Below are 27196 nucleotides of genomic sequence, written 5' to 3' on the forward strand. Positions count from 1 at the left end.
CTTTTGTTAAGCTTTTTATACCAAATTCCTCAGCAGTGAAATAGTAGAAACAGAAATGTGTAATGCTGTTACCAGTGGTTACAGGTCAACCATTTAAAAAAGTGAAACAGGAGTGTTGTTAATTTTGAAGTTAGTGCCTGGTTTCCTATTTTCTGTATGTCTGTATTCTTTTCTTTCCCTCCCTTTCCCCTTCTAGAGCTCATGTTTATTAGGAAATATGAGGAAAAGTGTACACGCAAAAATTTTGCCAGAAGCGTCTCTTGGCAGAAACGGTGAAATAGATCCTATGGAGTGGGCATGTCTTTTTTGATTTTGTATTCCTCTGGGCCAGAGAAATAGCTCAGTTGTGCTTGTTGAGCACTAAGTGCATGGACACTGGAAGCACCTGTATTCTAAGTGACTTGTTCTGTAGCTGTACTTCCCATTGCTTGATTTAAAAAAAAAAAAAAATTGAAGTCTCAAATATACAGTTGCAGTCTGTCTTAATTTTATTTTCATCATGTTGCTAACAGTGGCAATTTTAAATATAAATATATATTTAATATTTATATTTTATATATATATAATATACATATAAATATAAATTAAAAAGCCTACCTTTTTGTAGGCTACCGTAGCCTTTCTATTATTGCTTATAAATATTTTTCTGTCTTTCGTGAGGTGTTGTTTCTGTAGACTGGCAGTCCTACTTTTTGTACTTGTTACTAAATGATGATGATCATTGCTGTGTTTCTCAATCATCAGGTTAATGTTTTCCTCGTGTTTCTTTGGACCTTTTTTGTTTTTCTGTCGTTCATGAGATACTTAACTGCATATATTCTAGAATACAGGCATATACATGGGAATTTTGTGCCCTTCTCTCTTCTGCAATTGCTGTGTGTGGGTTTCTGGTTTGGTTTGGTTTTGGTGAGTGTTTGTGCCTAACACAGTGAATATTTAATATAAAGACCACACCTTCCTGCCTCTAAGAGTCTTACAGTTTATCATCTGGTTTTCACGATTCTTATGTATAGACTAGGAAAACCAGGCAGTTCAGTGGAATAGGAGTACTCACCAACCTGATTGTTTGGCCAGGTATCTAGTCATTGTTATATTGCTTCATATCATTGTTATATTGTTTCATATTTCATATAATGGGTTTTTTTTTCCCCCGTTTGGTTTTTCTTCTGCTTGGTTAGAGACACTCTCCTCAGAAAAGCTAAAACCTGTGTCCTTTCTGGCCTGCGACTGTGACATTCATGCCTGTTGTGACCTATTCATTTAGTTTTTCTTAAAAACCTATGTGAGCATGCTCTTTCAAAGTATCAGTCTTTTGGTTTGTATGACGTAATAACTTGACTTTCTTATGAGTTTGTTTTAAATCCCTCTGATTGAAGCTTTTATTAAATAAAACTGTATCCCATTCTTTTCCAGTAATGTAATTTGCTATTTTAATAGTATAAATATTTTAAAAATTTATTTCTCAGCTTTATATTCTGGCCCACCGATGTGTCTTTTTCTGAGTAAGTCACAATTACGTGGTAGCTTTTTAACTGTAAAAATGCCTTTTACCAAGTGGGAGCATAGGTTGCACCTCATTACCGTTTTCTAGAATGTTTCAGGCTGTTTGCACAGATTTATTCTTTTTATCTTTCACATTTCTTATTGCCTCTATTTCCTTTTATATTTTCCTTCTGCTTGGTCCTTACTGTCCTTTTGATTGTTTACTCCTCACCTCCTAGCTTCTCTTGTTTCCTCTGTGTTTTAGTCCCCCTAAGCTTAATTTTTATATCGGCCTCTTTTCCTGAACTTTTCATCTTCGGTTAGCTCCTTTGGGATGTCTCACCGGCCTATCAAACAGCCTTATCCATATTTATATTTATGATCACAAAGTGACCTCCCTTCTCACCTCCACTGTGTGTGTCACACTACGGTGCCATTAAACACCAGGAATTAACACCCAAGACATATGTGCTTTCATCCTTCCTTCTATTGCCAGTCATTGCCCAATTCCCATGGATGATTTTTTATGAGACACCTCCTCTCTCTCCTTCCTCTTCCATATTTCCTACCACTTTCATATTTTTTTTAAAGATTTTATTTATTTCTGTGAGAGAGAGAGAGCAAGCAAGCAGGAGCGGGGGGAGAGGGGCAGAGGGAGAAGCAGACTCCCCTATGAGCAGGGAGCCCGACACGGGGCTCGATCTCAGGACCCTGAGGTCATGACCTGAGCCGAAGACGGACGCTTATCTGACTGAGTCACCCAGGCGCCCCACCACTTTCATATTCTGGGTTGTACCACCTCACACCCAGATTGTTCAGACTCCTTTCCACCTGGCCCCTTGCTGTCCAGTTTATTTTGCATGTGTCTGTGAGCTTCATCTAATCTAAAACTTTCTGTCAATACTGACTTTGAGCCGAGAGTCTCGTTCAATCATTCCTCATTTATCTCACAACTGTCAGAGTGCCCCTTACATGCCACACACACTTCTCAGTGCTGGGTGTGGATAAGTGAGCAAAACAGCAGGTGCTAGTCCCTGCTCTCTGGGAGCTTACAGTCTGCTCTCATGGTGGGTGGGGTTGAGGAGGGAGAGGGAGGAGACATGGAAACGGAACAAGGTAATTCTGGTTGGTGATAAATGCTGTCGTGTGAGAGTGTGGTGGTATGGTGGGAGGACTGATTTAGTTTGGGTGCTCAGGGAGACTTCTCTGGGCAGGTTTTATTTGGGCTGAGACGTGAGGACACCTGGGACCAATCAGTTTGGAAAAAATAGGAGAGAAGAAAATAAGTAGGTAAAAAAATTGTGGAAAACATTTTAATGCATGGGAGGCTTTTCATGCCTTCCCAAAATTAAGTGACAAGTCAGTCTTCAAGGTAATCATTGCGTTCGAGTAAGAAGTCAATACTGATCACAGACATCTGGGCCATCATGGGGAGAAGGAAGGGATAGATTGTTTACAAATGGACCTGGGGAAATTAGTTGCTGTATATAGTAGGTATGATTCTTTGCTCACCTAGCTGTTTCTTGGAGCCCATTCATGCCTGGGGACAGGGATCACGTAGCAAAATAAAACTGAGATGAAAAATTCCATCATTGGAGTGATTTTTTTTTTAATTTTTAGACTTCTTAATCTGTAATTTCTGTTTACTATTCAGAAGCAGCAAAGACTTTGTTTTGACCAATTTATTTCTGAAATTTTCCAAAAGATCTGTTTACTGGAATGCTGAGTTAAGGAGCCACGTTTCTATATTTGATGGCCAGAGTTTAAATCCCAGATCTGTCCTGACATCTCAGGCTTCTAAGTACCGGCCATAAGACTTAAGAGCTGGGTCTGGGCCAAGGCCTCCAGAGTATGGCTAAATCTGGCAATCACCAGAAAGAGAAGAAAGAGAACTGACTGGAAGCAGTTTGACAGTAAGGGTAGGATAAAATAGCCTTGGATTTAGTTGTGTTCTTAAAGAAATGGGTGGGGGTTTTTTGGTTTTTTTTTTTTTTTTTTAGCGATTCCCAGCTTATGGTCGTAAGTTCTTGATTTGGGCCTCTGAGAATCTAAGGTTTGACTGGACATTTGGGTTTTTTAGACACTATAATGAGCCATCACAGTGTCCATGTGAAATTATGTTAGTTGGTGATTCCCATGGCAATACAGGATTAAATTAACATTTCAAAATTTTATACAAGGAATTATTCATTCATTTTTAAAATTTGTGTCCATTATCCACTCTCTCACTGATTATATGATTATGCATATGTTTGAATAAATCAGATCTTGTGTTAATGTAGTGGATTCTGTTACAGGCTTTGTAGGAAAATGTTTATCTTCTATGCCTCTGGGCAGCTTCAACAAAATTTGGCTTGGTACTTGGCTGTTAGGGGTAGGTATCCAGTGATGTGTATCCTTATTAAAGCTACTTTTCTTTCTGAAATTATACACTATTTTTCAAACCATCTTACTGCAGACTGACAAGTCTATGGCATTTAAGGTGTTTGCTTAAATTCTTGACCTCTATACTTCCTTAGGTACTTCAAATTTTTAATAGTCTGTGATTTTTTTTTTTTTTTTTTTTTTGAGGAAGGGATCTTCTTGTAACAATTCAGTTGTTCCAGGGGTGGGGAATCTAGTTACCTTGTGTGGTATTATGGCAAAGGAGTACCCAATGGACAGATAATGGTAATGTTAGAGCTTTTCACTCAGTAATGTAAAATAAACTATATAGACACATTTTAACTGAATCTGGAGCAAAGTGCTTTATAATGTTTTCTATATTCCCAGAGGCATGTGTTATTTACTGGCTTTACCTTTATTATTATTACTTTTGTGTAGTTTGCATGATTAACTTACCATTGTCAGAAGGACTAAAATAAATATTGATTTTCAATATAGGTATATTGAAACAAATATCATGCTTAAAATGACAGCCCTCCAGTAAACATTCAGCATATACTGCAAGTAAAGCACTTTGCTAGGTGTGCTTTGTAAGATTCAGAAATAAATCAGATGTGTCTCCTGACATCAGGATCTTTGAAGTTGTCTGGGAGATTATAACCTTATGAAAAGGAACTTCCAAAGTGACCTGCAGAGGCTTTGTCTAGGAAGGAAGGGTCACACACACACACTTCACTAAGGATGTTTTATCACCAGGGCCCCAAAGTTGAAATTTATTCCCTGGTTTAAAAAACTTTTTTAGTAACTCATGTTAGTAATGGTTATACTTGCTTAAGGGCTGTCTCTGATGTTTACGCTATTTTAAATCTTTTATTTGAACTTTTCTTGTGGATGTTATTGTAAACTCCTATATTTATTTTCTCTCTAGTTTGTTACAGAACGGTCAGTTTGAAATTGTGACAGGTGGCTGGGTTATGCCTGATGAAGCTGCTCCACATTATTTTGCCTTAATTGACCAACTAATTGAAGGACATCAGTGGCTGGAAAAAAATCTAGGTATGTATTGACGTCTTTCTTCTTCATTTGGACTACTTTGGGCAATTAATTTTGGGGAACATGAGATGAGGCTCTATTTTATTTTTTTAAATAACTGATTTCCCCAGTATTTTTTTTATCCTTCATTAATTTATGATGTTTCCTCCATCATAAGCTAAGTTGCATAAATATATTGTGGTCACTTTTAGGGTCATCTACTTTGTAATCTATTATTTTGTGTAGATTCTTATTTATTTTAGAATAATTTTCTTTTAACAGTATCCCATTAGGATTTTAATTTTATATTAGTTAAAACTGTTGGTTAGAAGAGGCAAAACTTAATTTACTTGCCTAGGAAAAAGAAGGAAAAAGAAGAATGAAAGGAAGGTATTAGTTTTGTCATTGAGAATTCAGGAAGTATGGTAGGTTCAGGTAAGGTTGGATCCAGGAGACTCAGATTATATTGTGTGGACACCATCTCTTTTGGCTCTGCTTCCTTGCTTGCTTGCTTGCTTGCTTGCTTGCTTATTTATTTATTTATTTATTTATTTATTATTTATTTATTTATTTATTTATTTATTATTTATGAGAGAGAGAGAGAGGGTGGGGGAGTGGCAGAGGGAGAGGCAAAGAGAATCTGAAGCAGTCTCCATGCCCAGCATGGAGCCCTACTCGGGGCTTGATCTCACAACCCTGAGATTATAATCTCAGCCAAAGTCAAGAATCGGATGCTCATTCGACTGAGCCACCCAGGCTCTGCTTGGCTCTGCTTATTTTTGTATGACTTTAGTCTTCTCCTGGTTCTCTTCACCTGGTGAGTAAGAGGGCCATAGGCAAACTAGGATTCTCATCTTCCCAGTCTAATCAGTAGAAGTTTTTCTTAATGCCTTACCTAATTGTCTTACTTTGGATTAAGTGCGTAACTCTGAGCCAGTTTCTGTGGCCAAAGGTATAGGGGCTGAAATCATCAAGCCCTAGTCAGTTTATTGGAAATGGTCATGGGGGAGAGGGGTTTGTGGAAGGCATGGTCCGCTCCACTGGAACCATGTGAATACGTCCTCCATGGGAAAGAAGGATCTTGTTACCACAAGATGTGTGGGAGAGGACCCTGCCCCGATAAAACCAGGTGTTCACTAGAACTGGTAAGAACATGGGACTCATTTAAATCTTTGCAGTACCTAATATTTGCATCCTGCAATGCGGTATGTAATTCTTTTCAAATATTTCATATCTGAGTACAGTTTTGTAGCATTTAGGAAATCCAGGCCCCCAGACACCAGCCAAGGGCAAACCTTCCAAGCAAGACCTTTCTAAAGATAGCACTTTCAGACATCCTGTGTTATCTTTTTTGTGTACAGGTGTGATATCGCAGCTTATTCTAATAATAACAACAATCACACCGATGATACGGCAAAAGAAAAAATAAAGCAAATATGTTAGTAATTGGTAAATCTGGTGGAGGAGTTTATGGGAGTTCTTCATATTTTTCTTACACCTTTTCTTTAAGTTTGAATTATTCCAAAATATAAAGAAAGAATGAGTGGGGGTGGCAGGGACTTTAACACAGAAAAAATTTTTAAATGGGAAAAAAACAGAAATGCCAATAAATAAGTCCAATAAAAAACATGTATCCTTACCACACAGATACTGTGGAATTGTTTCACTGTGTTTAAACTGTGTAAAAACAATGTAGTTTATGCTAATCACAGATGCTACTGTGATCGTGTATTGAGTTCTTTTCCTTCTGGAAGTCCCAGAATCTTAATATGTACTGCTAGGTTGAGGATGCCTCCATGACCAGCCCCCCAAAAATACCCTGAACGCTGAGTCTCTTAGGAGCTTCCTTGTTTGATAGCATTTCACTGTTGTCACAGTTGTTTTGATTGTTGTCAAAACATGGACGGATTGAACCTGTCCTGTGTGACTCCGTAGGGGAAGGATTCTTAGAAGCTTGTGCTTGGTTTCTCATGGACACTGTGCCCCTGTGCCTTTTCCCTTTGTGGATTTTGCATTGTGTCCTTTCACTGTAATAAGTCATAGCTGTGAGTATGACTGTATGCCGAGTCCTGTACATTTTCTTAACAGCTCACTAAATGGGGGTGGCAGACTTAGGGACCCCCTCCACAGTGCCACTTTTCTTAAATAATTATGTTCTAAACCAAGAATATTTCTTTTATAAACCTCAGTTTGGGGATTTTTTTCTTTATGTTTAGCTTTTATTGACATATAAGTTCTATGCAGTGCAACATGCAAATCTTTAACTATAGAGTTCAAGTTTTGGCAAATATATATACCTAGTTAAGCCACTTTTTCATCACCCCAGGAAGTTCCTTCATCCTCCTCAACTCTCCTGCAGCCAACTGCTCTCTGATTTCTATCACTGTAGATTATTTTTGCCTATTTCAGAACTTCGTATATATGGACTGACTCCTTTGGATCTGGCAGCTTTTGCTCAGCATAAATTTTCTTCTTAAAATTGTATTGTCTCCAATATCATAAAATTTATCCACTTAAAGTATACAATTCAGTAGTTTTTAGTATATTCACAGAGTTGTGCAACCGTTGCCACCCTCTATTTTTAGAACATTTTCAACATCCCCAAAAGAAATCTCTTACCCGTTAAAAGTCACACTCCTTTATGACTCCACTCTTCCCTGCCCCAGGCCCATGCCACCACCAATCTACTTTTTTTTTTTTAAGATGTATTCATGTATTTTAGAGACAGGGAGAGTGTGTGGGGGTGGTGCAGAGGGAGAGAGAGAATCCAAGTAAGACTCCCCACTGAGCCCAGAGCCTGACATGGGGCTCAATCTCAGGACCCTAAGATCATGACCTGAGCCTAAATCAAGAGTTGGACGCTTAACCAACTGATCACCCAGGCACCCTCTCACCTGCTTTTTGTATGGATGGATTTGACTCTTCTGGACATTTTACATACACCAAATCATACAATATGACCTTTGTAACTGGCTTCTTTTACTTGGCATGATGTTTTCAAGTTCATTCATGTTGTAGGATGTATCAGTGCTTCATTCCTTTTTATAGCTGAATAAATACTATTTTGTTTGGAAAGACCACATTTGTTTCTCCTTTTTTCAGTTGATAGACATTTAGAGTGTTCCCCTTTTTGGCTACTGTGAATAATGCTGCTATACACACTTGTGTAAGGTTTTTTTGTTTGTTTTTTGGTTTTTGGCTTTTTTTCCCAGCAAATATAGTTTTTTAATTTAAATTCAATTTAGTTAACATATATTATTAGTTTCAGAGGTAGAATTTAGTGATTCATCACTTGCATATAACACCCAGTGCTCATTACATCAAGTGCCCTCCTTAATGACCACCGTCCAATTACCCCATCCCCCTACCCCACACTAGCGTAAGTTTTCATGAGGACATACATTTTCATTTCTTCTGCGTTTATACCTAGGAATGGAATTGCTGGGTCGTATGGTAGCTCGTGTTGAGCATTTTGAGGAGCTGCCTAATTGTTTTCCATGATGGCTGCACCATTTTACGTTCCCCCCAGCAATGTATGAGAGTTCTAATTCCTCTACATGTGCAACATTTGTTACTGTCTTTTTTATTTTAGCCATGCTAGTGTGTATGAAATGGTCGCTCATCATGGCTTTGACTTGCATTTCCCTAAAGGCTAATGATGTTAAACATTTTTTCATGTGTGTATTGGCTATTTATATATCTTCTTTGGAGAAATGTCTGTTCAAATTATTTGCCTATTTTTACAGTTGGGTTCTTTGTCTTTTTATTTTTGACTTGTAAGAGTTCTTTATATTCTTGATGCTAGTTTCTTGTCAGACAATGATTTGCCAGTACTTTTTTCCATTCTGTGGATTGTTTTTCAGTTTCATGAAGGTGTCTTCTGATGCACAAAAGTTTTGATTTTGATGTCCATTTTAGTTTTTCTTTTGTCACTTGTGTTTTGATGTCACAGCTAAGAAACCATTGTCTCACCTAAGGTCATAAGGATTTACTCTGTGGTTTTTACCTAGGAACTTTATGGTTTTAGCTCTTACATTTAGATAATGAACACATTTGAGAAAATGAAATATCTTTTTGTAGCTTTGGCTGCATTTTGTAAATTCATGTTCTGTTTTGTTTTTTAAGCAATTTAGAACAGCATGTTGTTTTGGACACTTGATATTTTGTCATGGAATGCTTTTTAAATTGTTTAGTTTTTTGTTAATTTCTGCTTTTGTGACTTATATTATGCAAATATCATTATAAACCTATTGAAGTTTGAGTTATTAAGATTATCTTTTGCCCAAAATATCATAAACTTTTTGAAGTTTGAGTTATTAACATTGTCTTTTGTCCAAAATACCTGTTTTTCTAGCTGTTCCCTGACTTCTCTTAAGCTTTAATATTAAATGTACTTGGAATAATCCAGTGACAATTATATTATTCATATTACTTATGTTCTAATTTTTAAGTCTGTTAGGTTTGTCAAAAATTGAGGGGTGTATTTTATTCTTTTTAATGACCATTTCTTGTCATTTTTCCTAACAATTTTACTTTATTATATATTTTGATAATCTTGCTTGATGGCACAAAATCTTTTTCATGATCTTTCCTGGTATTATTGGCAAACATACCCTTTATAAAACTTTGGCGCTTTTTTATGCTGCGCTTTTACCTAAATTTGCCCCTTACCCCTTTTAAAACAATACTTACCATACCAAGGAAAACCCTAGTGGGATACTGGGGTCCTTTCTAGATCTCTGCCTAGCTCTCACCTCCTTTCATGTCAGAGTTTTAAAAAATATGGTTTACATTCTTCCTTTTCTGTATCATCACCTCCCAGGGACTCTTAAGTCCACTGCAGCTAGGGTGCTGCTCCTGTGGATCATGTGAGTTTGATAGGGAAAACATCCCTAACGTTGCTAAAATCTGACATCACTGTAGAATTTGATGGTGATTTTTACTCTCACTTATAAGCTAATTCCGCCCTTGTTATTTGGGATGTTGCAATCCTTTATTATTTTATAACTTAATTTTGTTATAATTTCAAACTTATAAAAAGCTGCATGACAGCTGGGAAGGGCTCTTTTATATGTCCTGTACTTAGATTCATAATGCATGTTTTTCTGAACTATTTGACAGTAAGTTGGAGGCATCTTCTTCCTTTATCTTCCAATCCTTCATTGTGTGTTTTCTAAGAAAATAAGGACATTTTCTTCTTAATCTCAGGAAACAAACTGAGGGTTGCTGGAGTGGTGGGGGGGTGGGAGGGATGGGGTGGCTGGGTGATAGACATTGGGGAGGGTATGTGCTATGGTGAGCGCTGTGAATTGTGTAAGACTGATGAATCACACACCTGTACCTCTGAAACAAATAATACATTAGATGTTAAAATAAAAGAAGATAGTAGGAAGGGAAAAATGAAGGGGGGGGAAATGGAGGGGGAGACGAACCATGAGAGACTATGGACTCTGAGAAACAAACTGAGGGTTCTAGAGGGGAGGGGGGTGGGGGATGGGTTAGCCTGGTGATGGGTATTAAAGAGGGCCCATACTGCATGGAGCACTGGGTGTTATGTGCAAACAATGAATCATGGAACACTACATCAAAAACTGATGATGTAATGTATGGGGATTAACATAACAAAATTTTAAAAAGTTAAATTTAAAAAAAAGGACATTTTCTTATATAACTAGAAGAAGGTTATCAAATCCAGAATGTTAGCAGTGATATACTGTAATCAAATTCATAGGCTATATTCAAATTCTCAATAGCATTTTTTTTTAATAAAAGGTGCTTTTTTTTTCCCCCCCATGGAGTCCAGGATCCAACCATGCTCATGTGTTGCATTTAGTTATCACATCTCTTCAATCTCCTTTAATCTGGAACAGCTAGCTCCTCAGCCTTTTTTATCAGCCTTTTTTAAAAATTTCTTGACCTTGATATTTTTGAGGAGTGCAGAACTTTGTTGTAGAAAGTCCTTTTATTTGAGTATGTCCATTTCCTCACGATTAGCTTCAGGTTGTTTTTCCTTCCTTTCCTTCCTTCCTTCCTTCCTTCCTTCCTTCCTTCCTTCCTTCCTTCCTTCCCTCTTTCCTTCCTTCCCTCCCTTCTTCCCTCCTTCCTAACCTAAACCAATCTACTTCTTTTTTTTTTTTTTAAAGATTTTATTATTTGTCAGAGAGATAGCGAGCACAAGCAGGGGGAGTGGCAGGCAGAGGGAGAGGGAGAAGCAGGCTCCCGGCTGAGCAGAGAGCCCAATGTGGGATTCAATCCCAGGACCCTGGGATCATGACCTGAGCCGAAGGCAGTCACTTAACCGACTGAGCCACCCAGGTGCCCCTAAACCAATCTACTTATTTTGCTCGAATATCACTGCAGTGATGTTCTCTTGGCCTCAGTGCATCCTGTCAGGAGGCACATGATGTCTCCCTGTTCTAATACTGGTGCTGCTAGCCTTGGTCAGTTGCTTAATTTGTGTCTCTTAAGTTTCTTTGCTGTACTGTTATATCTTTTGTCTTTAACTAATAACTTATTTGTGGGAGACACATTGAGATTAGCTAAATATCCTATTCCTCATCAAACTTGCCTGTTGTAGTTTTAGGATCCGTTGATGGTTTTCTAATTCTGTCATTCCTTCTATAATTATTAGTTGGCATTCTACTGAAAGGAATATACCTTTCCTTTTGGTTTCCTTTTTGTTTCCTTTATTTCCTATTTCTTTCTTTTTTTTATTTTCTTTTTATTTAGGGTTCATGGATCTCGTGGCTTCTTGTTTTATTCAGTGGGTTATAACCCAGTACTATCATTGTTTATTTTGATGCCCCAATTGTCACACATTTGGATAGTGGAAGCCCCTACAGGCTGTCTCCTGAGTTATTTTAATATGTTCCCATTATTCTTTGACCATTTCTTTACTTTATGCTCTAAGTATATGTTCCAGGCTTATTTTGTATTTTACCAGCCACCGTCCTGGGATGAGCCATTTCTTTAAGGTTATTTTTAATAGAGCATAGTGTTTAGAAGTCATCATCTAGAAGCTAAGGTGTGCTCATTGGTACTGAGGTTTTACTGCATCTAGGCCCTCCTGGGGCAGAGCTAGAAAATGGGTGTGGGTGTGGGTGTGTGTTACAAAACCATAAATTAGTGCTGATACCTCCTATTTCAAGTCAGTGTCCTAAAGTACATTCTGCTCTCCCACATTTACATATTTGGTAGTTCCTTAACAGTGTGAACCCTGGCTCCCTGGTCTTAATTTGCTCAACCTTAGAATACATGAAAAGTAGTTCCAGAATTGTTAAACCATACCACCACAAAAAACCAAAAATACTAAATTGAGTGTGATTCAGTGAAGCAACTGACAGCACAGAAATATGAGCTAAATTGGGTGGCTCAGTAAGTTAAGCATCTGCCTTTGGCTCAGGGTCCTGTGTTCAAGTTCCTCATCAGGCTCCCTGCTCAGCGGGGAGTCTGCTTCGCCCTTTACCCTGCCCCCCTGCTCATAATCTCTCTCTCTCTCTCTCTCTCTCTCTCTCTCTCAAATAAATAAATAAAATATTTTTAAAAAAGATTTCTTTACAGTTTTTAGAGGTGAATTACATATGTGAAACGCAAAAATATGTGGTCAGTTCTTTGAGTTTTGACACATATTCTTGGTCCTCTGAGAGTTCTGACTTTTTCTCCTCAATCTCCTTTGCTGGTTTCCCAGCTCTGTGTTCATCTTCAAGATTGTTCCACAGAGTTCTTCCCTCCCCTCCCTTTTCTGATACTCTGTATTACACCTATTTGCATGATATTCTGTGTAGTCAGGATCAAGATAAACTCATTTTTGTAATCCTAGAACCTCTCATAGTCTAGGTATATGGAAGTGCTAACCAGGGTTTGACTGAAAAAAATGCACATAGTAATACTACTTCTATAGATTTGTATAGGTTGTATGTGCAAGTTTGCTTTTGAGTATCCTGAATAAATAAAAGATCAGATTTGTATAATGCCGGGTGACTAGTCTTTCATTAATTCCAGTCTTTACATTTATTATGTTTATTTTTTACATTGTACCCTATGTGAAATTGAGCTATATCTTTAGTCGATGGCTCTTAACAGTTGCTATGGGTCAATTGTGGAAAATTCCATTAATCCTTTCTGGGTAGAGAGAAAGTACCAGCATTATATTATATTACAATTTTATTATATTTCACTAAGATTTAATGAAATATGGTGCAGTTAATTTGGCCACTTCTGCTACCGTATAAAAAGATCATTTGAAGCTATTGTGAGGTATGAAAGACAGCCTGAAAATTCCTTAACGTTGGGATTGAGGAGTCCAGGTTGAAATAAGTTAGCTTACTTTTCTTTATTACAGAGCAGCAAGTTGCTGGGTTATCCACCTCAAAGGAAAACAAGACTGTGAGGTCTTAGAAGGATGGGGGCTAGGTCCTGTTTATTTCTCTAGCTCCATTAAATGGCAGGAGCTTTCTAGTACCTATGAGATGACAGAGTACTGATTTCAGTGCCAGTTGATTAACCTCTAGCGCAATTCCTCTGCCTGGGAAGAAGACATGGCAGCAGCAGCATCCTCCCATCTGGGAGCCCTGCTGGGAGCGTATGCTAAAGGGACATGCTGGGCAGATGCTTTGTCCTCAGACCCAGAATACCATAGAACTCTGATGGCTCTGAATGGATTGTGACTTCTTTTCATTTCATTATCAATTAAAAAAATAACACTTATTTTCTTTATCGACAGGAGTGAAACCTCGGTCCGGTTGGTCTATTGATCCTTTTGGACATTCACCAACAATGGCATATCTCCTCAAACGTGCTGGATTTTCTCACATGCTTATTCAGAGAGTTCATTATGCAGTTAAAAAACATTTTGCATTGCATAAAACGCTGGAATTTTTTTGGAGACAGAATTGGGGTATGTAGAGTGTGATAAAAGTGGAAGATCTCACTTGACCTAGATGTTATTTTATAAGGGTTATGAACTCCTGCTGTTATGGGCTTTATTCAGAATGTCAGTCTTGAAAATTAGGCTGCTTAAAGATACACAGTCTTACGATTTTTTTCCCAGTGTATTTGTGTTAAGATTTTCTTAAGCAGTGGTGAGGATATTTATCTATAGAACACTGTGGATTCTTTTTTATGCCTAAAGGAAGTAAATAAATGTAAGGAATTAGTCTTTTGCAAATAATGCTTTTACTTGCTTCTGTTTTGAAAAGGACGTGTTTTATCACAAAGTTGAACATGTGTGAGAACTTACATCCAGTCATTTATTTCATATTCAGCCTGTGTTTCCTCCTTCTGTCTTTCCTGTCTCTGCATCTAGTAAGAAGTGCCTTTTAAACCATTAATCCTGTCCTCCTGGAACAGCCCTCCTATTACCTGTCCTGCTTGTTTTCACGCTGTATTCTGTGGGTGCACAGGTGGTCCCAAGGTCATACTTCTACAGCTCTTTGCTGAGGGGTGGGAAGGAGACAAGATTTAGGCTTCTTGAGAGGTTTTTGCCTTTCCCAACCCCCATTTAATTCAGAATACCTTATTATTTCTTTTTCTTTATTGAGGTCTTTATTAGGGGCCATGCATTGTATTGTATGCTTTATATCTGCTCTCTCACTAGATCTTTATCTTTTAACTTCGGTTCTCTCATTATCCCTTTTAAATGGTGAAGAAATGGATGCTTAGAGCTGTGAAGCCTTTTGCCAAAAGTACAGGTAGTAGGTACAGAGGCGAGATCTGAATCCAGCTTTGTGTAGTTCAGAAGCCCAGGCTTTTAAGCCCCTGCCATTCACTGCTTTCCCGGTACTGGGTTTTCAGTAAGATTTCATCCACAAAAAGGGTTCTGTTGCTAAAACAATGTTCAGAAATTACTGCATTGCATCGTACTTGTTTTCCTGTGTTAGATCCCCACTTAAGTGTTTTCAAAAAATCGTTTGTAAATCTAGACAGTAACTTCCTTATACGTACTGCTGTTTTTTCAATAAGGAAAGAAATTAACTATATAATTTTTTATTCTGGAAATTAAAACCTGTAGGGAAAACGAGAACTTGTAGGGGGTTATATCCTGTATAGTTTGATCAAATGCAAAGAGCATATTAATTAAAAAAAAGGGGGGATTGTTAATTTGAAGAGGCCCTACTTACAGTATTGCCTACATTCAAATTGCCCATAAATATCAATCAGCAAGAAATTACTAAGTACTTTTATGTGCTTAATACCATGCTTGGAAGAAATATAAAAAACTTCCTTGCCTATCAGGAAATTACAGTCTTAATTTGATAAAAGACAAGACCAACAGCAGAAGATAAACTGAAATATGTAAATGAGCTGCTAAATAGTACGGGTGAGGCGAAGGAGTGGGGCTGTTGAGTGTCTTTGATCTTCCCAGGAGAAGGGAAGAAGAGTTGCCACTGAGGGCCTCTGTGCGGATAGCAAGCATTAGTGACCGGCATCCCTGATGTCACACTCGAGTGTGGTTCAGTGAAGCAACTGACAGCACAGAAATACACAAATTATAAAAGCTTTAAAATTTGGAAATGAGCTGGTAATTACTTTAACTAAATGGAGTATGAGATAGAACTAGAATATTTTAGCACTTACCAGATAGATTTGAACACGTTCCTTCAAAATTATGTTTTGGAACTCATTTGAGCTTCTTTGTTCCGGTTCTTAATGAAGGAGTTATTTTCATTTTTTAAAACGTTTGTTTTCGTTGTTGTTGTGTCTGTCTTTGTCATAAAAGCAGTACATAACCCACTGCTGAAAAGTAGGAATCCACACTTAAATAGAGACAGAGAGGTGTTTACAGGTCAGGAGCCTAAAAGATAACCATTTTTAACCCTTGCTCAAGTCCTCCGTCACTGCGTGGTAGGCTTCTGACCTCTCAAGGGCAGGGATAACAACACTTGCTGGCATTGAGGATTTAATTAAAGACAGTTCTGCATCAGGAACCAGCACTCGCTTTCAGTATATTTTTTGTTTGCTTTGTTTTTATTCTTGGGGTTTTTTGTTTGTTTGTTTTTAAGAAGTACTTCCCCTTGTCCTGTGCTGCTTTCTTGGTGAAAAGTCCCAGTGGCTCGTCATTGGTGAACATTGGGGAGACTCTGTGAACTCTTCCGGTTGCCCTTTCTTTTCCTCACAGCGAGAAATAGATAGGAATTTGCCCAGCATTCTCACAAGCCTCCCTACTTCTTCCTTTCCTCCTTTTATTCTCTTCCTCTTTCCTTCTCTCCTTTCCTTTGCGGCTAGTGTCATGGTCTTCCCCAGTGTGTCCTGTTACTGATGTGGGGACAGATGTGGCAAGGAGCTGGCAGCCAGGGATGGACACAGCCCATATTTTTGGATGAGCCAGTGATAACTTTTGCTTCTGTTCCTTTGTATCTTTCCAGGCCAGTGGACTCTGGTCCGTGATGGGTCTCTGCTCAGTTTAGATAGAGGAGGTAGAGAGAGACTGAGATGTGAGTCTCTTCCTTCAGGCTGGTGGTCTTTAAATGCCACTGGAGTTTATGTACGAGTAGTAGTTAAGTAGGTTGTAGATTTAGGGTGGAGCTTGCATTATATATGTAGAAAGTACTGGCATTTTGAACAGTTTTGGGAAAACACAATTTATAAATCCAGGTTTGTCTGTTGGCTCTTTATTTTAGATCTGGGATCTGGCACAGATATTTTTTGCCACATGATGCCCTTCTACAGCTATGACATCCCTCATACGTGCGGACCTGATCCTAAAATATGCTGCCAGTTTGATTTTAAACGGCTTCCCGGAGGCAGATTTGGTTGTCCCTGGGGAGTCCCCCCAGAAACAATACATCTTGGAAATGTCCAAAAGAGGTATGAAAATATGCATTTCATTAAGACAGCATCTTGAACAAAGCAACAACTCTGCTGCTCTTTGCTAAAGGGTTCAGTAGCCAACATTATCCATGCTCAAGGTACTTATTCAACCAGATGTAAAGCAACTTAAAAATGCCAGAGCTTTGACTGTGCCTTTTATGTGTTATAACTTAATGGAAAATGAACAACAGTTGATCAATATACAATGGAGAACCTATAACACTCTGTTATTACCCTCTCCTTTGCCCTCATTATAAAAGCCTTCTGCTGCTTTTGATTGATCTCACATACTTTCGTTGATAATAAAACTTCTGGCCTCTGTTGTATACTTTGGTAAGAAAAGCAGCCCAACTGCAAAAACAGGTTTATTGAAATGGAACACATAAAGAGTATAATTATCTGTTCTTTTAATACAATTTCAATAATAGTGGATGCTGCCCAGCTCTGATGAATACACTCTTTCGATCTTTCTGATATTTTTGACTTACAATTTTTAATTAGGAATATTTATACTTAAAGATATTTACTTAAATAAGAAAGGAACGAATCCTTTTTTTAGGAAGAAAATTACGCTCATGACGGAAGCATCTCATTACCTATACTTGTCATTTGTGTGCTTTTAAAGTTTAATTTCTTCACTTTAAAATTACTGGTATATAACGCCTTTAAATAAAACATTGTGTTGCAATATAAACCACTCACCTCTGGCAGAAAAATGATACAGGCTTTTTATTTTTTTAGATCGATCGTGTTATTTATTGAACACATGAGGAGATTTTTGAGAGTGAGGGGGGAGCTACAAACAGTTAAACTAGGATGACAACCATAAATTCTGCAAACCGCAACATTCATTAACTGTTTTTAAGACCCTGGAATTTCTGGTTTCCGAAAACCTACTCTGCCTAGGTTCTTGTACATGTTGTCCTTAAAAAATTTTCAATAACATGATGGCAACACAAGTGTAGGAATATTTTTAAACTCATCATATTGTGTACACTAATTGTATAACAATAATTATGTGCAGTTTTTCTTTGGCCATTTGTAAGTTTGATGGTTTTGGGGAACTCCACACTCGTGCGAATTGCTAAGAAGAAGCCAGGCATCCTGCCTTCCACAGGAGGGTTAAATGGGCAAGGGTGAGGCAGGTCGGTAGTTACCAAGCATGGCTGCCCAAATCACCCAGGGAGCTTTCAGAAAAATCTCCAGCCCAACAAAATGAGAATAGGGTGCCAACATAACCATGCCCCCAGATGGTTGCAAAGCACAATGATAAAGCCTTTTAAATAAAGTAAGATCTTTGCACTGTGCACTATCAAGTCTATTTATTTTAAAAATTGCTTTTTTAAAAACTGTGTGGAAGGAGAAGGTGAGATTGAGTCTCTGCCTTGAGTCAGTCCTTGTGGCCATAAAATATTCTATTGAGGGCCCCTCACTCTGGCACACACAAAAGTATTTTAACATGGCAGCCTTCTTGAAGCCATAGATCACTTCTAGCAAAATCTGACTTTTATGGTTATTTTGAAAAACTGTCCCAAGATTAGGGATTAACCTGGTTTCATTTTATTGGTTCCTACAGCAGGGAAGAAGAGTGAATAGCATGCTTTCTGGGCTTAGGTTAGTTAGGCGGAGGAGAATAATCCAGTATATATATATATATATATTTTTTTTTTTTAAGATTTTATTTATTTATTTGACAGAGACACAGTGAGAGAGGGAACACAAGCAGGGGAGTGGGAGGGGGAAGCAGGCTTCCCTCGGAGCAGGGAGCCCATGCGGGGCTCAATCCCAGGACCCTGGGACCATGACCTGAGCCGAAGGCAGATGCTTAATGACTGAGTCACCCAGGTGCCCCAATAATCCAGTATATTATGTGGCAAAAGGTATAGAGCTAGGCAGCATATGCTGTTCTGTAGCTCAGGGAGTCAGAGATAGGGAATTTCTTTGAAGGTAACCAGATGCTTTAACTGGGGACTCCCAGTGCACCAAAGACCTTGTGAGGCTCCTCTTTTTCTTTCTTGGGTGTTGCTGAGAGTACCTGTTTAAAGTGCATTATTCGGGGGGGGAGCTATTTTGCATAATTCTTTTGCTGTGTCCCATCTGACACTACAAAGATTGCTCCCCAGGAACATACCTTGTGCTCAGTCAGTTCCAGTGAATCTGCAGGTGATTTCCAGGCACCTGGGGACATAGAGGTGAAAGAGTCTATTTAATACTTATGTAGATTTTTTAAAAAACTTCTTATAATTCTTGAAATCTTTACTGGTTACTTCACATCCAGATATCACCGTCCTTTTTACTTTGTGATGAATGGAGAGCAAACACGGGCATTCCAGCTTAGTGGCACTTGATTTTTGATACCCTAAAGAAAATGAAATTTAACTCTAATTTACAGGTGATAAAATTGGTACTGTTTAGTTCAGCAGGTTCCTCTACTTTGCAAATAAAGAAGTACCATTCTTTATCACGTTGAGTTTTTGTTCTCATACAATGTATTTTACATATGATGGTGATTTATGTGTCAAATGATACAGGATGTTCTTGGTTCTAGTTAAGTTGACATTTCTAACCTGGTAGGAGTGAAGAGCAGATTGCTGCTGCACATCTTCAAGTGTGATATTGGTCATTTCATTTGGCATTAGTGTACCATGTATTTAGTGAGTATCCACTCTCTACCAGGTAGTATAGATTGGTCTCTTGAATTCCGTGTTGACACCTCCTGAGCAGGAGCTTGGGAGTTAGGACAGATGCTGAATGGAAGAGTCACACTTAATGTTTGTGATTTCTTTCCTCTTATGTGTCATATGCATATACACACAAGATACGGTATATCTAGTAGTAAACCTTGGCATTCATTAATGATCACTTATACTTTTCTGTGCTGGTTGCCTAGGGGAGTCTGATTGGATGCTCAGTCACAGTGTATCTTTCTCATATCTGTGATTTATATGTTTGGTTTTTTTCTCTTATTTTTCTCTTATTTATCTTTCTATTTGATTAATCTCATTAGACATGTATTCTTTAATTATAAGTAATAATCCAAGGTTATTTTTGGTAAGTGTGGAATATTAGTAAATTATTAGTAAAAATTAAGTACTCTACTGAATGCTAATCTCAGAAACCTATGCTATGTAAGAACATTATGGTTATATTTTACTCACCAAGTTATTGAATTTTGCTAATAATTTAATATTTGCAAGGCAGTTTCAGAGACTATCAGTATAAAAAGATCATGTGAGATTCTAAATTTAGTTAAATGTTTTTAATTCTATAAAATACTTCGTTACATTATTGATGTTCTTTGAGTTTCTTTCATAAGTTTTTATATTGTGAATTGGAACTTCTCGATAACCCTAGAAATGAAAATTGGAATACTGGGTAAAAAGCATATTAGTCATTTATCACTGATTCCTTAAGCTTGGCATTACAAACATAGAGAACTACTCTGAGTTCATCCGCTTATTTAATTTCATTTTTGTAAGCCATTCCTCTTAAATACTTGGTATTCCTAGACTTCCTCAAATGGTACCCCAGTTCAGCATTCAGCAGTTCAATCCCAAAGGTTTTCTGCAGAATACTAGAATATGAAATAAAAAAACACATCAGCACCTTTAGTATTTAGCTGACCTTTGGACTCATGGGTTAGATTTGAGGGAGGTAGAAATCAGAAAAGCTAATTGATCTCCAAAGCTGTATCTGTTGATCAGCACTGAGAAGGACACTGACAGATATCCAGTTTATTGATGGCAGGTATTAAGTGAGTTGTTTTTCTTCCTTTTGAAGAGGAAATCAGGTTCTATAATTGGTTTCATGCAAACTAATAATTTTTTTATGTTTAATCAGGCAAGTTTAGATCATATTAGAGAAAGGGATCTTAAGTCAAAGCCAACTTCAAAGTTTATATATAGATAAGAAATCCTTATTGGCTTCTTGGACTAAATTATTTTAAAACACAGGCAACCTGGGATCCAGTGTCTATGGCCAGGCTTCAGGGAAGCCATTGATGTTCCCAGTAATTTTATGTTAAAGTTGGTATGTGACTTTATTTCTCTAAGGATAATCCATTGGAAAACTGTTTTCTCTCTGGTAAGAATTTATGAATATATTTTTTAAAAGATTTATTTATCCATTTTAGAGAGAGAGAAAGAGCAGAGGGCAGGGGCAGAGGGAGAGGGGGAAAGAATCCCAAGCAGACTCAGAGATGAGCACAGGACCTGATGTGGGGCTTGATTTCATGACTTAGAGACTGTGACCTGAGCCAAAACCAAGAGTCTGGATGCTCAACCAGCTGCGCCACCCAGGCACCCCAAAATTTATGAATATTTTAAGTGGATAATGAAAATTAGTATAGTAGTTTTAAAAAATCTGCCTTATAAATCATACTAACCTAGAATACAGGTAAAATATATAATTTCTTTTAACATAATACACTTTTTAATGAGTTGCCCCATTGTCTTTTTCTTAATACTATTCTTATTTTCCCTTTTTCTTTTGTAGGGCTGAGATGCTTCTAGATCAGTACCGAAAGAAGTCAAAGCTCTTCCGTACTACAGTTGTCCTGGCCCCACTAGGAGATGATTTTCGCTACTGTGAACGCATAGAATGGGATCATCAGTATAAGAATTATCAGCTGCTTTTTGATTATATGAATTCTCATCCTGAGTATAATGTTAAGGTAATTTGAAAATATTTAATTATGATACTGTATTTGAAGTTGAGCCTTTATTGTTAAATGAGGCTAAAACACAACAGCCTTAGTTTCTTTGTCCCACATCCCAATATTTCCTAGAATATGTAGTTCTTATGTAAGAGTAGTTCTTAAAGAGGAAAATTATGTAGTACTATAGTTGCATTTCTGAAGTTGTCCCTTTCCCCCCATTCCTACAGCATTAAAGAGACGTTACTTTTATGTAGTTATAAACATGTACCTACTAAGTTGTGATCTTCAGTTTTCAGTGATGTCCTGTTTTTCTACCAGCATCAAAAGTTTGTTTCTCTGATGGCTGCATCCTTGTGATTTTAGTAATGTGACGGGCAATGCAGATGAACATGTCATGAATTTTGCAAATGAATGTCTTGTGTCCAGAGAATACACTAGCATCTTTCTTAGTTGAGAAGACTTCCAAAATTACTCATGTACCTGTAGTTCTTCCTCTTTTTTTTTCCCCTTTTGGAAAATTTTGAATGTACCCACCCAGGTGCCACCCTAAAGTTTTGAGAACAACTTAAGTACCCTTCCCCTGACCCCTGACCTCCCCATATCCATAGCTCAGCTACCACATTGATCAACTCGAGGTCACTCTCCCTTCAGCTGTGCCTCACTGTCCTCTCTCACCCTCTCCCAGGGATTATTTTGGAGGAAATAGTAGTCATGTAGTTTCATCTGTAACCATTTCAGTATGTATCTAAATGATAAGGACTCTGTTTAAAAATACAATCATAATGCCACTATTACATCTAAAAAATTGACAATAATTCAATATTATCATATATCCAGATAGATTCAGATTTTCCTGATCACATACAGGCATTTTTTTTAAGCATATGTTTCATGAGTCAGGATTCAAACAAGAGTCCTATATTAGACCCTCTATGAGAAAATTACCCAACGTGTTTATTATATTCACATACTAACCTATGAGACAGTAGAATATTTGTGGAAGGGCGCTTGGGTGGCTCAGTTGGTTAAGCGACTGCCTTCGGCTCAGGTCATGATCCTGGAGTCCCGGGATTGAGTCCCACATCGAGCTCCCTGCTCAGCAGGGAGTGTGCTTCTCCCTCTGACCCTCTTCCGTCTCGTGCGCTCTATCTCTCATTCTCTCTCTCTCAAATAAATAAATAAAATCTTAAAAAAAAATTGTGGAAATACTACAGAAAGGAAGAGATGTTACTGTTTAGGAAATTAGAAAGCTGATGATAGGCCACATTTTATGTAGGGAGAATTCAGGTTTATTAAGTAAATGTAAATAATATCAAATAGTTAAATAAACTTAAATAAAATGCCAAGTGTATTCAAGATACTTACAACTGAATTTCTACCAAATTATGAACTTTAGGGCTATGTTTAAATCATCTCTGTAGTCTCCTCAAAGATGAAGCTGATACACGAACATTTGCTTAGGGGATGGCATATGTAGATGGGTATTTTATCCCTAAGTACATCTTCCTAGTGAATGGTTTTGAGATCCACAAAAGGATCTACCACTCATTCTAAAGAATTAAAGTACTGATTTTTGTATTTTACCTATTTCCTTCTTTGCCCAGGAGGGCAATTTGTAAAGTCACTTTAAAAATTGAAGTATCACATAGGAGACGTGCACAAACAGTTAAGTGTACAGAGAATTTTTCAAGTTTAGAAACCCCCATGTGACTGCCCTCTAGTTTAAGACAGATCAATTATGGCATCCCAAAAGAGTCCCTTAGACGTCCTTCAAATCATTGCCAAATCTTAAAAAAGTAACCTTATTTTCCCTTCTATCATCATGATTAGTGTTTTTTCTTTTGAAATGATACAAGAAGGAAATCTTAAGTATGTGTTATTTTGTGTCCGGCTTTCCTTGCTCCGCGTTATGTTTGTGAGATTCATCTGTGTTGTTGCCTGTAGCAGTATATATATATATTTTTGAAGATTTTATTTATTTTGGAGGGGGGGAGTGTGAGCAGGGGGAGGGGCAGAGGGAGAGGAGAGACTCTCAAGCAGACTCTGTACTGAGTGCGGAGCCCAATGTGAAGCTCATTCTCATGATGAACCAAAATCAGGAGTTGGATGCTTAACCAACTGAGCCACCCAGGTGCCCCACAGTATATTCATTTTTAATACTGTATATTATCTTTAGTATTCATTTGACAAATATGTCACGATTTGTCCGTTGTATTATTAATAGACATTTAGGTTGTTTCCAGTTTTTGTCTATTACAAATAAAGCCATTTTGAATATTTTGTGCATGTTTTTATATATATGTATGTGAATTTATGTTGGTATAAAATGGGATAGAAATTTTTGGTCATTGGGTATGCACATGTTCAACTTCAGTAGATATTGCCAAATGGTATCCCAAAATAGATGCACTAGTCGTTGCATTGTATGACAATTTCGGTTGCTGTATTCCTTACTCAGATTTTTTATTGTTAGGATTTTTTTTCATTTTTATTTTTTTATGATCGATATGATGGTTTTATTTTATATTTCCCTGATAGTTAATGAGTTGAACCTCTTTTCATAAGTTTATTGCCATTTAGGTGTCCTCTTTTGTGAAGTGACTATTTAAATCTTTTGATGACTTTTCCTTAAATTGGGTTGTCTGTTTTTTTGTACCATTTATAACTCTTTTATATATTTTGGTTTGAGTCTTTCTTCAGATAAAAGTTATGCAAATATTGTCTCCCACTATGTGAGCCTGTTTTTTAATTTCTTTCTTAATGCTGTCTTTTGATAAACAGAAATTCTTAGTTTTAATTTAATATAACAGTATTTTCCTTTCCATGTCATGTTCTGCTTAAGAAATTTTTGTTTATACCGCATAGTCATGAAAATATGCTTCCTATGAAGTTGTCCTCCAGAAGCTTTATTGTTTTACCTTCAATATTTAGGTCTGTAATCTGTTTGGAATTGATTTTTTTGTGAATTGTATGAAGATAGGGATCAAGGTGCATTTTTGCCCATATGGATATCTACCACCCTTTATTGAAAAGACCAGTTTGCCCACTTTACTACAGCATCATCTTTTTCATTAATTTTGAGTGAAACTATTTGTGTGGCTCTTGTATAGACTCTATTCAATTTTGTCTATTTAATCTCAGACTGTCTTAATTACTGTAGTTTTAGAATGGATCTTAATTTCTGATAGCCTAAGTCTTCTAATTTTGTTTTCTTTCTCAAGATTGCATTGGTTTTCTTTATAGTTCTGTATAGGTTTAGGATCAATTTTTAAATTTCTACCAAAAAAAAGTTGGAATTTTGATTGGGATTGCATTGAACCTATAGATCAGTTTGAGTACAGTTAACTTCTTTACAAATATTAGGCCATCCATGAATGTGGTATGTTCCATGTATAAAAATACGGTTGACTTTTGCATTCTAACCTTGTACCCAGTAACCTTCATGCATTTCCTTTCTTTCTGGAATTTTTGTCACTCAAGTGTTGGCTGCTTTGATTGTCCTTAGATCCTTCAAACAAAAGCTTTTTTTCTCTCTGTGGTTTATCTAGTTATATCTGTTCTCCGTAGGATGTTTGAAGTTATTTTGTCCAAGCCAGAAGCTTCAATTTATTATTTTCTTTTAATGAAAGGAAAAACACAAGTAAGCAATTGAATTTAGATGGCTAAAAAATTGACATTGTACCAACCAAGCCAGTTAGTTTCCCATTGGTCATCACTTATTTAACAATGTATGTATTTTTTCTCATATGTTGCTCTGATAGAGGAGTTTGATTATGTTTAAGGTTATGTTAAAGATATAATTTGTTGTCTTTTGAAGTAAAAAACATTTACTTTTTTTTTGGTTATTTGGAATATGTACTTTGAGCTACCAAAAGACTGTAGAAAAATTTACTCTTAAATAATTTCTTTTGAAACTACTCTAGCGTAGATACAGGATTATTTATCAGTCCTTTGAGATTTGAAGTAAGTTTGTGAGAATGCGCACCAGGCTGCTTACTTAAACTTTGCCTGGGGAAATTACCAAGAAGGGAATATTTTCATCTTGGCTAATACCAAAAATTAGTTACAATATTCTAAAAGGGTATACTTTATTGTTAATATTAGCTCTGTAGCATGCCACAGTTCCCTAAAATCTGAAACTGAAGGGAATTTTTGTTATCTCATAGAAATCCCTTTTTATATAGATGAGAAAGTGAGTCAGAAATTTAGATTGTTGAATATTTTGGTACTTCTATCAGTATACTTCCCTGAGCTTATCTGTACTATTGGGCCTGAAGTTAATGTATTTCTTTGCATTTGTGACCCTCGTGGTTATACACACACACTTATATTCTGCTGCTTAGAATGTGTTAAGTGAGTGATACATAACACTTAATTTTTAAGTACTTACTATTTGCTATTAACTTTTTCTTTTAGAGAGAGAGAGAGCTTGCACTTTGGGGCGGGGGATGGGGATGGGGAAAGGGAGAGAGAATCTTAAGCAGTCTCCATGCCCAGCACAGAGCCAGATGTGGGGCTCAATCTTATGACCCTGGATCATGACCTGAGTGAGCTGAAATCAAGAGTCAGATGCTTAACCAACTGGCCCATCCAGGCACCCCTGCTATTAACTTTTTAAAGTGCTTCACTTTAGTTAACTTATTTATTCTATTTAATTCTCTGAACATTTTCTGGTAGGTACTATAATTATCTCCATTATAGATGAGGAAACCGAGGCACAAATATATTAATTTGCCCAAGATACATTGTATTTGGTGAAGCCAAAATAAGACTAGGTAATATTGTTGAAAATTGCTTTTCTGTGATGTAAACATAAGGATTTAGAAATAATTATTTATTTTGCTGTTATAAAATTTATTGTGTCACAGGTACATGATGATAACTTCTATTTGTCTTACATATCGTGTTTCCAGCTGAAATTTTGCTTTTGCAATAGAAAAATGATAGCTAAAACTTAGACCGTTATTTCCCAGTTGTGTTTCTAAGCATTTTACTTAGAACTGTAACACAGACACAGAGACAATATATAAATATGCTCAAAACCACATTGTTAGGTAAATGGTAGAGATGGAATTCAAACCAATGCTTTCTGGATCCAGGTTCTGTGCTGTTCTTAACCACTCTTCTAGAGTGCTGCTCACTGTTTTTAACTACTTTTTTTTTTTTTTTAAAGATTTTATTTATTTGACAGAGACACAGCTAGAGAGGGAACACAAGCAGGGGGAGTGGGAGAGGGGGAAGCAGGCTTCCAGCCAAGCGGGGCTCGAACCTAGGACCCTGGGATCATGACCTGAGCCGAAGGCAGATGCTTAATGACTGAGCCACCCAGGTGCCCCTGTTTTTAACTACTCTTAATTATTTTTCTGCCACATAGAATCAAAGTAGCTTTTAGTATCTGTGTGTGTGTGTCTGTGTGTGTGGTAGGAAACAACAAAAATAGCATCTTAATATTCAAAGAAATACATTCCCTGTTAAATTCTCTGTTTATCTCTAAAAACACTGCCTTTTAATACCTGTTTACATGGTATGGTATAATACTTCTTTTTTCCTTTGATTTATGGAATAACTTGGGCTCATAAAAATGGATTTATGTTCTGGTAATTTAAATCATTAGTCAAAAGACCTTTTCGTTTGAGCAGTCAACCTTGCAGTTCTTGTTACTCTTTGTGTTTTACTTCTATTCAATGTTACCTGCTGGTAGAGAAAGTCCATTTTTTTAATGACCTGCTGTTCTTAAAGTCTCCCTTATGAGAGCTCAAGCAAGGGGGATGGGGAGGCGAGGGGAGTGTATGTGCATATGACATATGAAAATACTTAATGGTTAACCAAACT

The 27196-nt window shown here is 37.1% G+C and overlaps 1 protein-coding gene across 5 annotated transcripts in view; it reads left to right on the forward strand.

Moving 5' to 3' along the window:
* MAN2A1 (mannosidase alpha class 2A member 1) overlaps positions 1–27196 on the forward strand; it is a 165385-nt gene that overhangs the window by 56811 nt on the left and 81378 nt on the right. For 4 of the 5 annotated variants that reach the window (XM_025866876.2, XM_073889008.1, XM_073888993.1 and 1 more), the window contains 4 exons: positions 4796–4923; positions 13622–13795; positions 16518–16704; positions 21202–21379. In XM_025866876.2, coding sequence (XP_025722661.1) covers positions 4796–4923; positions 13622–13795; positions 16518–16704; positions 21202–21379 — 667 coding nt within the window. The remainder of the gene's footprint in view (positions 1–4795; positions 4924–13621; positions 13796–16517; positions 16705–21201; positions 21380–27196) is intronic. The other variant, XM_073888998.1, reaches the window with a different exon arrangement.

The sequence above is a fragment of the Callorhinus ursinus genome, unplaced genomic scaffold, assembly GCF_003265705.2.
Source record: "Callorhinus ursinus isolate GAN/ISIS: 27379988/994484 unplaced genomic scaffold, GSC_fseal_2.0 scaffold3, whole genome shotgun sequence".
Lineage (NCBI taxonomy): Eukaryota > Metazoa > Chordata > Mammalia > Carnivora > Otariidae > Callorhinus > Callorhinus ursinus.